At 45.0% G+C, this 10,902-nt stretch overlaps 1 protein-coding gene across 1 annotated transcript; it reads left to right on the top strand.

Moving 5' to 3' along the window:
- Positions 1 to 4,943: 4,943 nt before the first annotated feature.
- On the top strand, positions 4,944 to 10,681 carry TSR2 (TSR2, 20S rRNA accumulation, homolog (S. cerevisiae)). Its single transcript, XM_008588842.1, has 5 exons — positions 4,944 to 5,027; positions 5,187 to 5,277; positions 8,589 to 8,680; positions 9,221 to 9,397; positions 9,618 to 10,681. The coding sequence occupies exons 1-5, from the start codon at positions 4,944 to 4,946 to the stop codon at positions 9,750 to 9,752; spliced, it is 579 nt and encodes a 192-aa protein (XP_008587064.1). The 3' UTR covers positions 9,753 to 10,681.
- The last annotated feature ends 221 nt before the right edge of the window (positions 10,682 to 10,902 follow it).

The raw sequence follows: 10,902 nt of genomic DNA, 5'->3' as shown, positions 1-10,902 counted from the left end.
TGAAGCCCCTGGCTCCCAGAGATGAAATGAATGCCTGGGGAAGTGGGCATCATTGTGCATGATTCCCAGCAGCTGGGAATTCCAGGAACTGTTCAGCTCTGGTTTCTCCCAGTGAAGGTAAGAGAACACTCATGGGGATATCATTTTGGGGGTTTGGTTTAGAAACTGTTTGGGCCACCTGCTTTATGGTAGTCTGTCTAGGGGCTCAGGCATTGGTCCTAGTCTGAAAATTTCTATCTGGGACTACCCTTTGTACTCAGACACTAGCAGTTCAGTGTGGTGATTAAATCTGCATTTCAATCTTGGAGCTCAATGTGAGGTCTATTCTGGGGGTTGAGTTTGGGCTTAGGCTTTGGGAGTTTAGTCTTGGACACATCAATCTGGCCATCCGAATACTCAACCTAGTTTGAAATGTTTGCCCTGGAGTAGGGTACTTACACTGGGAAACATGGAAGTATAAAGCATCATGCATAGTTTGGGGTGTCTGTGTATTTGGATGTGACCTGGAAACTCAAACTGAGGTGCTTAATCTCAGTATCTTCGTTGGGACCTCTGAACTTAATCTAAGTTGCTGAGTCTAAGGAAATGAGGCTCTGGAGCTCTGGAGGAGCCTATGCCTCCTGAAATTCTCAGTCTGGGGATACTGGTAATTATCAGCACACAACGTATTTTTTCCCGTCTCTGTGTATTCAAACATTGTTTCCTCTGCACGGAAGGCTCTTTTCTCCTTTTAGTAACATACCCTTCCCCCATACACACAAACTCCCCATCACCTGAAAAAATTCCACTCAAACGTTACAAATCAGCTCACGCATCATCTCCGAAATGATTGCCACAACCCCCAAGTCTGGGTCAGAGGCCCTCTGCTGGACTCCCATGGGCCCCTGTGCTCCTTTCTCCTCTAACATTGCACAGAGATGATTATAACTAAAAAGCTTAAGTCTCAGGGCCCCACACTTACACAGGCCACTTCCAAATCTCTGGTTATTATTATTATTTTTTTTGTCCTTTTTGTGACCGGTAAGGGGATCGCAACCCTTGGCTTGGTGTCGCCCGCACCACACTCAGCCAGTGAGCGCACCGGCCATCCCTGTATAGGATCCAAACCCGTGGCGGGAGCGCTGCTGCGCTCCCAACGCCGCACTCTCCCGAGTGCGCCATGGGCCCGGCCCAAAATCTCTGGTTATTTAGCATGGTCAATTTGAAGAGTATTTAAGATTTGTCACTGCACAAGAAAAGTTAAAATGCCCTGAAGTCTTGCAGCTCACGTACAAGAAACTAGAGGTTTTCCCAAATTTGACAACAGTCTTAAAATTTACATTACTAGTAACAAGTTATGAAATTGTAACTTTTCTAAACTACTATAATAAAAAATTTGATCAACTGAATTGAATTAAAATCAATTGAATACTTTGTATTCTCTCTAAAAAACATTATAAAATAATAGTCACATAAGGAGGATATTAAAGAGTTTATAGCCAAAAAAAGGTAGGAAAAATTAGTAGAGAGATGAATCAGGCAATTAATAATACTTTTATTTTTCTGGATTTTTTCTTTTCTTTTTTTTCTTACCTTCATGCAAAGGAGCAGAATATTTTTCTGTATTTAAAAATATTTGTAGCATTTGTCAGTTATTTACAAATTTGTAATTTGTAAAATGTAATTTCTTTTGTAATTCTAAGGAAATATTCTCATACCTAATTTTGTACTATTTTCTTAAAGAGGGCTTGCAAAAGGCCGGCCTGTGGCTCACTCAGTAGAGTGCAGTGCTGATAACACCAAGGCCACCGGTTCGGATCCTATATAGGGATGGCCGGTTTGCTCACTGGCTGCCCCCCGTGCTGACAACACCAAGCCAAGGGCTGAGATCCCCTTACCGGTCATCTTTAAAAAAAAAAAAAAAAAGAGGGCTTGCAAAATTGCATGTGATTTGGGCCCTTTAAAACCTAGATTCAAGGGCTGGCCTGGGGTTCACTTGGGAGAGTGTGGTGCTGACAAGTCAAGGGTTAAGATCCTCTTACCAGTCATCTTTAAAAACAAACAAACAAACAAAAACCTAGATTCACCCTGGGCACTGATCATAGTCTATTATCATTGGACAGTCTTGCATGCCAGACTGGGAGGTCCTGGAGCGTCTCATCAAATTCCATGACCCAGCAGCGTTCAGCACAGAAGTGTTAGTATTGTTTGTTAACACAGTCTGGTCCAAAGTTTGCAACCTTTGCTGTCTGAGGTAATCACCTATGATATGTTTCTAAAACATCTTTATTATGGGCCGGCCCTGTGGCTCACTCGGGAGAGTGCGGTGCTGGCAGCGCCAAGGCTGCGGGTTCGGATCCTATATAGGAATGGCCGGTGTGCTCACTGGCTGAGCATGGTGTAGACGACACTGAGCCGAGGGTTGCAATCCTCTTACCAGTCAAAAAAAACCCCATCTTTATTATTATTATTATTATTTTTTTTTTAAAAAAGATGACCGGTAAGGGGATCTCAACCCTTGGCTTGGTGTTGTCAGCACCACGCTCAGCCAGTGAGCTAACAGGCCATCCCTATATGGGATCTGAACCCGGGGCCTTGGTGTTATCAGCACCGCACTCTCCCGAGTGAGCCACGGGCCGGCCTTAAAACATCTTTATTGAGATATTATTTACATACCATATATTTTACCCATTTAAAGTCTACAGTTCTATGGTTTTTAGTATATTTACAGACTAAACTGTAAGGCTACTGTAACAAAATACCACAGACTAGGTGGCTTAAACAACAAAAATTTATTTTCTCATAGTTCTGGAGGCTAAAAGTCCTCGATCAAGCTGTCAGCAGGTTTGGTTTCTTCTGATTTCCTCCTTGGTTTTCTCCTTGGCCTTCTCGCTGTGTTCACTTGGTTGTCTCTCTGTCTGGGTCCTAATCTCTTCTTTATAAGGACACCAATCATATTGGATTAGGGCCCACCCATATGACCTTATTTTACCTTAATTACCTCTTTGAAGGCCCTATCTTCAAATGCAGTCACATTCTGAGGTACTGGGGGGCGGGGGTTAGGCCTTCAAGATATGAATGGGGGTTGAGGGAAAGGCCACAATTTAGCCCACAACAACAACCATTACCACATCTAATTTTAGAACATTTTTAGTAGATCAAGGGTTTGGATCCCCTTACTGGCCAGCCGCCAAAAAACAACAACAACAAAAGAACATTTTTATCACCCCCCAAAGAAACCCTGAACCCATTAGGAGTCATGTTCTATTCCACTCCCACACTCCAGCCCTGGGCAACGATTCATCTGTTTTTTGTCTGTAGATTTTGCCTATTCTGTACATTTCATATAAATGGTATCATACAATATGTGGTCTTTTTTGACTGGTTAGTAGTGATGTCCCCTCTTTCATTCCTGATTTCAGTAATTTGGCTATTTTTTTTCCTTAGTCAATCTAGCTAAAGGTTCATAAATTTTGATCTTTTCAAATTGCTGTAAAGAAAATAGAAACAGTTTAGTCAGGTTTCCTCGCCTCTTATCAGGCAGAACACGATTCAGCACATTTCAGCTTGTATGCTGTGAACAAGTGATATAAGAGAAGTGTAACTGCGCACGTGTGCTTATGTAATCTTTGGCTTATTGCCACTATTGTGTACTTGTAGTGTAAGAGACAACTGCTCTGTATTGGGGGTCAGCGGAGCAGGGAGAGCTGGCAGAGCTCACGTCTGGAATAAAGCATGTCCGTTGTGCCTAAGGCTGCCAGAATCTTCTTTCAACTACCTGACTCATGACCTGCACAGGATGGGGCAGAGGGATCTGTGATCTCAACCTGACAATCGCTAACTTTTGTCTTCACTTTTTTTTTCCTGTTATTTTTCTATTCTCTGTTCCATCTATTTCTTCTCTAATCTTTATCATTTCCTTCCTTATGCTTGCTTTTGGATTACTTTGCTCTTCTTTTTTTAGTGTCTTAAGGTGAAAGCTTAGGTTGTGAATTTGAGCTCTTTCCTCTTTTTTAATTTGGGTGTTTATTGCTGAAAATTTCCCTCTAAGTGTTGCTTTAGCTGCATCTCATAAATTTTGGTATGCTATGTTTTTGTTTTCATTGATTTCAAAGTGTTTTCTAATTTTCCCTGTGATTTTTTTTCTTTGACCCATTGCTTATTTAGGAGTGTGTTAATTTCCACATATTTGTTAATTTTACAGGTTTCTGTTATTGATTTCTTTTTTAAAAAATCTTTTTCATTTTTTTTCTGTTATTGATTTCTAATTTCACTCCATTGTGGTCACAGAATGTACAGTCATGTGTCATTACAACCTTTTGGTCAATGATGTACAGCATACATGACAGTGTTCCCATAAGATCATAACACCGTATTTTTACTGTACCTTTTCTATGTTTAGATACACAAACAATTACCATTGTGTTACAATTGCCTACAGAATTGAGTACAGTAACGTGCTGATGACTGTACTTTGTATTATTTTAATCCTTTTAAATCTATTGAGGTATGCTTTATGGTCTACCATATTGTCTGTCCTGAAGAATGTTCTTGTGCACTTCAGAAAAATGTATATTCTGTTGTTAGTTGCAGTGTTCTATAGATGTTAGGATGCTTTCTTGAAATGTAGATTTTTTTAGGCTATGCGCCCTGAGTCCTCTGCCCCAGGGCCTGGATTCTGTATCCGTAATAAGTTCTCCACATCCTTCCTGCGCAGTATCCACGGATCCGGAACCCACGGCCCCACAAGTCGTCTACGTCTGGCGTTCTTTGATTCAGTTACTGCAAGTGAGTAACTGTGGTGTTGTCATCGATCGCTCGGATAAGCTTTTCTATTGCTCTAGTCTTGCTGCCAGGTCCGCGGAAAAGCGAACCTGTGCTCTCAGGCTCGGCTTCCGGCTCATTCTGCCTGGGCCGAGCTGCTGAGGGATTGGGCCGCCTGGGTGTCACGTGGGCCGGACCGGATGATGGCGGACGCTCGGGAGGATGCACGAGCTCTCTTCGGGGCCAGCGTCCGCGCTGCACTAGAGGCCTGGCCGGCCTTGCAGGTGAGTGGAGCCACAGCAGGGTCAAGGTTAGGGGCCGGGGCAGAACAGGAGCTGGCAGGGCGAGGCGCCTGAGGCTTGGATGGTTGTTGTAAGCGGCGGACCCTCAGGCCGTCCTAGGCCGGTTCCCAAGCTGACGTGGGCTTGGACCTCTGTTCGCAGATCGCTGTGGAGAATGGCTTCGGTGGCGTGCACAGCCAGGAGAAGGCCGAGTGGCTGGGGGGTGCGGTGGTGGAGTACTTTATTCGCAATGGTGAGTGAATGTGAGGCGCTGCAACCAGTCTGTCGGGGGTGTGGAAAATAGGAGCCGCGTGCTGGAGAGCCTCCACTTCCTTCTGAGCAGTTGCAGGTTGGGAACCTGAAGGCGAGGTGGAATGAATACCCTTTGGAGTCAGAGTCCTGGGTTCGAATGCCTTACGGGCTGTGCCACTAACTCAAGTTATCATCATGGACAAGGCATTTTATTTTTATTTTTTTAAAAAGATGACCGGTAAGGGGATCTTAACCCTTGACTTGGTGTTGTCAACACCACGCTCTCCCAAGTGAGCTAACCGGCCACCCCTATATAGGGATCCAAACCCGTGGCCTTGGTGTTATCAGCACCACACTGTCCCAAGTGAGCCACGGGCCGGCCCTGACAAGGCATTTTAAAGACTCAGTTTCCTAGTTCCTAAAGTGGGTATAGAAAATATCCACTCCTGCGCTGTCCAATAGAAATATCATGTGAGTCACATCATGTAATTAAAAATGTTTGGCAGCCACTTTAATGAATTAAAAAGCAGAAGAAAGTATTAATATATGTCATTCAACTCAGTATATTCAAAATATTTCAACACATAAATAGTATAAAACATTATTGAGATATTTTACACCTTTTTAGTGTTAAACTTTCAAAATCTGGTATTTTATACTTTTAGCACATCTCAGTTTGGCCTAACCATATTTGAGGTGCTCAGTAACCACATGTAGCTATTTGGACACCAAAGATCTACATCTGAGGGTTGTCTTGAGAGTTATACAAGAACGAGGGGCCCAGCAGAGGGCTCATTGCATAGTATGGTTTTTGCGAAATTCTTCATTCTTTAGCTTTGGAGATGACGTTAGGCAGGGTCATTTCTCTCAGGAAAGCTTACTATCTAGTGAGGGATCAATACAAGTAAACAGACAGTTACAACACTGGACGATAGGTGTGCTGATAAAGAGGAGCCCAGGGTGCTTGGGGTAACATGAAACTGGGGAGAAGCCTTCTCAGGGGAGGTGGTGATTGGACTGGGTCTTAAGAGATGAGGAGTTAACTAGGTGGGGGAGGCAGAGAGAGCAACACTCAAGTTCTGTGGTATGAGGAGGTAATGTGCTTTATTTGAGTAAGGGTGTGTGCCATATTGGGGGTGAAGGAGCCTCCTCGCTCCTCCTCCTCCCGGAAAAGGGCAAGGCATGGAAGGCCTGATGTACCTTTGATTTTGTACTTTAGGCCAGTGTTTGCCAAAATGCATGCTATGGAAGACTAGTCCCAGTAGATGTTCAGTGAAGAAAAAGCTTCTCCAGTCAAATTATGTAAGAAAAGCTCTTTTCTTCAACACTCATTAACATATTAAAGGCTTGGATAAGAACCACTAAAAAGAAACTTGTTTGCCTTTGTTTCCCATTAGCTTTCAGTGGACAGCTTCCCTTAAAACCCAGCAGAATACATATTTCTCAAAGGCAAAGTATGAAACACTGCAGTAGGTGATAATTCATGGGCAGGTTCTAAGGTGAGTAACAGGATGGGATTTGCTGGCTAGAAAGTTCAGGATGTAATCAGTACGGAGCATGGACTGGACAGGGAAAGACTGATGAGAAAGCTGTTTTTGTCTAGAAAAATGATGAGGCCTGAAGTAGGGCAGTGGCAGTAGTCATGGAAAAGAAGGGGCGGATTAGGGCCTTGGAGATTGCTTGGCCATAGACGGGCGGGGGAAGAAGAGGAAAGTTTCTGGTTTGAGTTGCTGGGTAGATTAGGTGCCTTTCATGGAATGGAGGAACCCTGGAGGATGGATGAGAAGCCGGTTTGGAGAGTAAGGTGATGAATCTGGCTTTGGACATGGAGGGTCTGAGGAACCTGCGAAACATTCAGGCACAGGGTAGTCTGAGTTGGAGATGGATTTGGGGGATTTCAGTTGTCCCTCAGTATCTGTGGGGGATTGGTTCCAAGACGCCTGAGGTTACCAAAATCAGTGGATGCTGAAGTCCCTGATATAATAGTGTAGTATTTGCATATAACCTATGCACATCCTCCCATATACTTTATTTAAAAAAAAAACAAAAATTTTTTTTTTTTTTTAAAGATGACCAGTAAGGGGATCTTAACCCTTGACTTAATGTTGTCAGCACCACGCTCAACCATTGAGCAAACTGGCCATTCCTATATAGAATCCGAACCCGGGGCCTTGGTGTTATCAGCACCTCACTCTCCCGAGTGAGCCACAGGCCGGCCCTAAAAAAAAAATTTTTTTGTGTGTGGCTGGCCAGCACCCTAGGCCTTGGTGTTACCAGCACCACACTCTAACCAACTGAGCTAACCGGCCAGCCTTTTCCCATATACTTTAAATCGTCCCTAGATTACTTGTAATACTTAATACAATGTAAATGTTATGTAAATATTTGCTATACTGTATTGGTTTTTATTTGTATTATTTTTTATTGTCGTATTGTTACTTTTTATTGTTTTTTTCCCCTGAATATTTTCGATCCTCAGTTGCTTGAATCTGCAGATGCATAACCCAAGGATAATGAAGGCTGACTGTATTAGGTTTGAGTGGTAGGGAAAGACAAGGGGATGGATGAGCTCTCCCAGGGAGAGCATATACAAGGAAGAGAGGGCAAGGAGATTTGTGGAAGAGTTTCTTGAGTTATTCTCTAATTCAGAAAAAGTAGAGCATGGGCCCATAAAATAACCGAGGCCCAGACAGGAGGGCTCAGCCAACATCACACAGTAGGATGTTGGTGTCAGGGTGTGACAGTTTTATCATTGGAAGTACTACCTCCATTTCTTCTTACCTATCCATTGGTCTGTGGCTTCCTATATCAGTGGAGCCACAGTTGTGAAGGGTCTCTACACTTCCAAAACTTTAGCCCTTGAGTGATGGAAATTAACATGGATTATGGATCTTTCCTGTGCCAGGCATTGTGTTGGATGACTCCTCATAACAGACCTTCAGGGAAGCCACTATTAGCCCCACTTTAAAAATGAGAAAACTGAGACTCAGAGTGGCTTAAGGTCACATAGAGGGGAGGCCAGTTAGAACAGGCCAGATGAAAGAGGGTGAGTGTGAGGAGGCTGGGGCTGCAGGATTATAGGGCTTGGTAGTGTTTAAGAGATTGGAAATTAGGTATTAGTATTTAGTGGATTTAAAAAAAAATCATGTTAAAACCTAGAATGCAGAGCACTTTGGTGAGTGAAAGGCTCACTGTTTGGGTCTTTACCCACCAATCAGATGCGGATCCACTAAGTAGGTATTGAAGAGTAGTGGTCGGGGTCATGAATTTGGCTGGTCTTTGACCCTAAAGGCCCTATTCTTTCCTACTCAGCCGACTTGGAGCTAGATGAGGTGGAGGACTTCCTGGGAGAGCTGATGACCAATGAGTTTGATACGGTTGTGGAGGATGGGAGTCTGCCCCAGGTGAGTTTATCATGGACACAACTGCCATCTCCCTGCGTGCAGTCTTTCTTCTCCCCAAGACTCTTGGCTGTAACCATTCGTCTCTTGGGTCTTGCCCAAGACCCTTCTATGACTCCCTGTTGCCTAGAGAAAAAGTCTAGTCTTCCAAGGCCTTTCCAAACCCTGCCTCTATTCTGTTTCTCCCCATATATCATTCCCAGCCAGGCCTGTTCCTCCCAAGGGCAGGTCAGGCTAGGTACATTTTCATCCTTGCTGTGGTTAACATTGCTCCCCTTGATGAGACTACCTTCCCCTTTATATCTTCCCTCTTTCAGAGCACAGTTCTAGTGCTTTCTCCGCTAGGAAGCCTACCTTCGATGCTTCAGGACCTCACCTGACCCCTTCAGATGTGGTTGCTTCATTGGTGAACTCCTTGGGGAGGAAAGAGCCCCATTCTCTTCTGGGAAATTCCATCCCCTTCCCTACTTGTGATACAAACATGGGCTGATTGTATACTAGATTCTCTGGAAAATCCAAGCCGGTTGATTGTTTTCTTGGTAGGTGAGCCAGCAGCTGCAGACCATGTTCCACCACTTCCAGAAGGGTGACGGGGCTGCTTTGAGAGAGATGGCCTTCCACATCACCCAAAGAAAGTGCAGGGTCACAGCAACTGCACTTAGGACAGCCAGAGAGACTGATGAGGATGAAGATGGTGCAGACAGTGTGGAAGAAATGGAGGTGAGGGGGGTGCCCCTTGGGTGGGGGGATACAGATGTTTTCAATTTTCTGGGAGAGCAACTTCATAGGGAAGTGATGAGGGGGGTTGTTAGTGGTGGTATTATCCAGAGAGGTCAGGGAACTTTCCTAAGGTCACACAGCCAATCCTGGAAAAGCTGGGAGCAGAGCCTGGGTCTCCAGTGGCCAATTTACTTAGCTCTCTCTTGTATTTCTCCTCCAGGTCACAGCTATGAATGATGGGGCTGCTACAGATGGGGTCTGCCCCCAGCATGAACCCTCTGATCCAGATTCCCAGACTATTAAGGAAGAAGATATAGTGGAAGATGGCTGGACCATTGTCCGGAGAAAGAAATGAATGGGAATGGAAATGGTTTGGGCCCTCGTTGGCTGGTTGTTTTGAGACTTGTTTATTATAAGGACTTTTTTGGAGGGCTGTAGACCTCTGGACTGGTTACCTATCCCCCATCCTCTCCCTTGTTCCCCTGTCCAGCTCCCTCCAGGGGAAGAAAAGCCCTAGGGATCTTTGGTCTTGGGGGTGGTGGAGCCTGATCTACCATACCCTCTCAGGCCTCAAGTTACCATCTGAGTGATGAGGCCAGGTTTCCCAGCACAGTGCCCCTTGGGTGCAGTAATTGTGAAGAAGGGGGACTAGTGAGTTTGGATGTGGCTGGAGAAGGAGCTAAGACACTGACAATGGGCAGGTGGATTTGTGAAGAAAGAGGACCAGTGGGAGAACTAGTACTCAGCACCAGGGGGCTGGCTGGGTCAGTGAGATGAACATGCACATGGAAGAGAGAATAGTTGAAGATTCGAATGAAAGTAGCTGTGGTGCCTCTTTACCCCACCATGCCCACACAAAGTAGCTCTGTACCCCTGCCCAGAACTTGGAATTTCCCAGGAATGTCCCCTTCTTGCAGCCCAGCCTCCAGCCCTGAGTTTCCTTGGGAATTCTGAGACCTGGGCTAGGTGGTGAGCTTGGGAGAGCTGGGCTTTCTTTTCTGTCTCCTCCATCTTCTTTCCTGTCTATCCCATCTGATTTAAGTCCAGGGATGAGGCTCAAGACCTTAATAAGTAATACCTTATTGTTTAATCTGTGGCTTGAGTAGCCTTGGAATCAGCTTTCTGGGAGCTGAGCTTCAGAGTTTGGCAAGGGAGCGGTTACTGGGCCCACCCTAGCAACTTGGTACTTTGGACAAACAAACAGATGGACGGATGGAGCACAGTAGTGCTCGGAAAGCTACTGTAAGCCTGAAATAAACTGTATTTTTCTTTAAAAAAAAACAACAACAGTGTCCACATTGTCTTTCCCCCCATCCCCCTGTCCTGCCCAGTGGCCCTGCCATGGGTCTGGACGATAAAATACTGGGTAGCCTTGGGGCTGGGAAGAAGCTGTAAGCTGTGGGAAACGCAGGAGGGGTCTAGTCACCACCCCATGTGGAGTCATACTTGTGGAGACACGGGTTGAGGAGGCAGGGGTGGGTTGGGGCCCCAGGGTTAGTTGCAGA

Source organism: Galeopterus variegatus, unplaced genomic scaffold, assembly GCF_000696425.1.
Source record: "Galeopterus variegatus unplaced genomic scaffold, G_variegatus-3.0.2 Scaffold5066, whole genome shotgun sequence".
NCBI classification, from domain to species: domain Eukaryota; kingdom Metazoa; phylum Chordata; class Mammalia; order Dermoptera; family Cynocephalidae; genus Galeopterus; species Galeopterus variegatus.
This window is presented reverse-complemented; position numbering and strand designations above follow the sequence as displayed.

Excerpts from the sequence above, each read along its gene's own strand:
- TSR2 (XM_008588842.1), top strand. The coding sequence starts at position 4,944 with ATGATGGCGGACGCTCGGGAGGATGCACGAGCTCTCTTCGGGGCCAGC. Across the intron at positions 5,028-5,186 it reads AGGCCTGGCCGGCCTTGCAG|ATCGCTGTGGAGAATGGCTT; the intron begins GTGAGTGGAGCC and ends CTCTGTTCGCAG. Across the intron at positions 9,398-9,617 it reads ACAGTGTGGAAGAAATGGAG|GTCACAGCTATGAATGATGG; the intron begins GTGAGGGGGGTG and ends TTTCTCCTCCAG.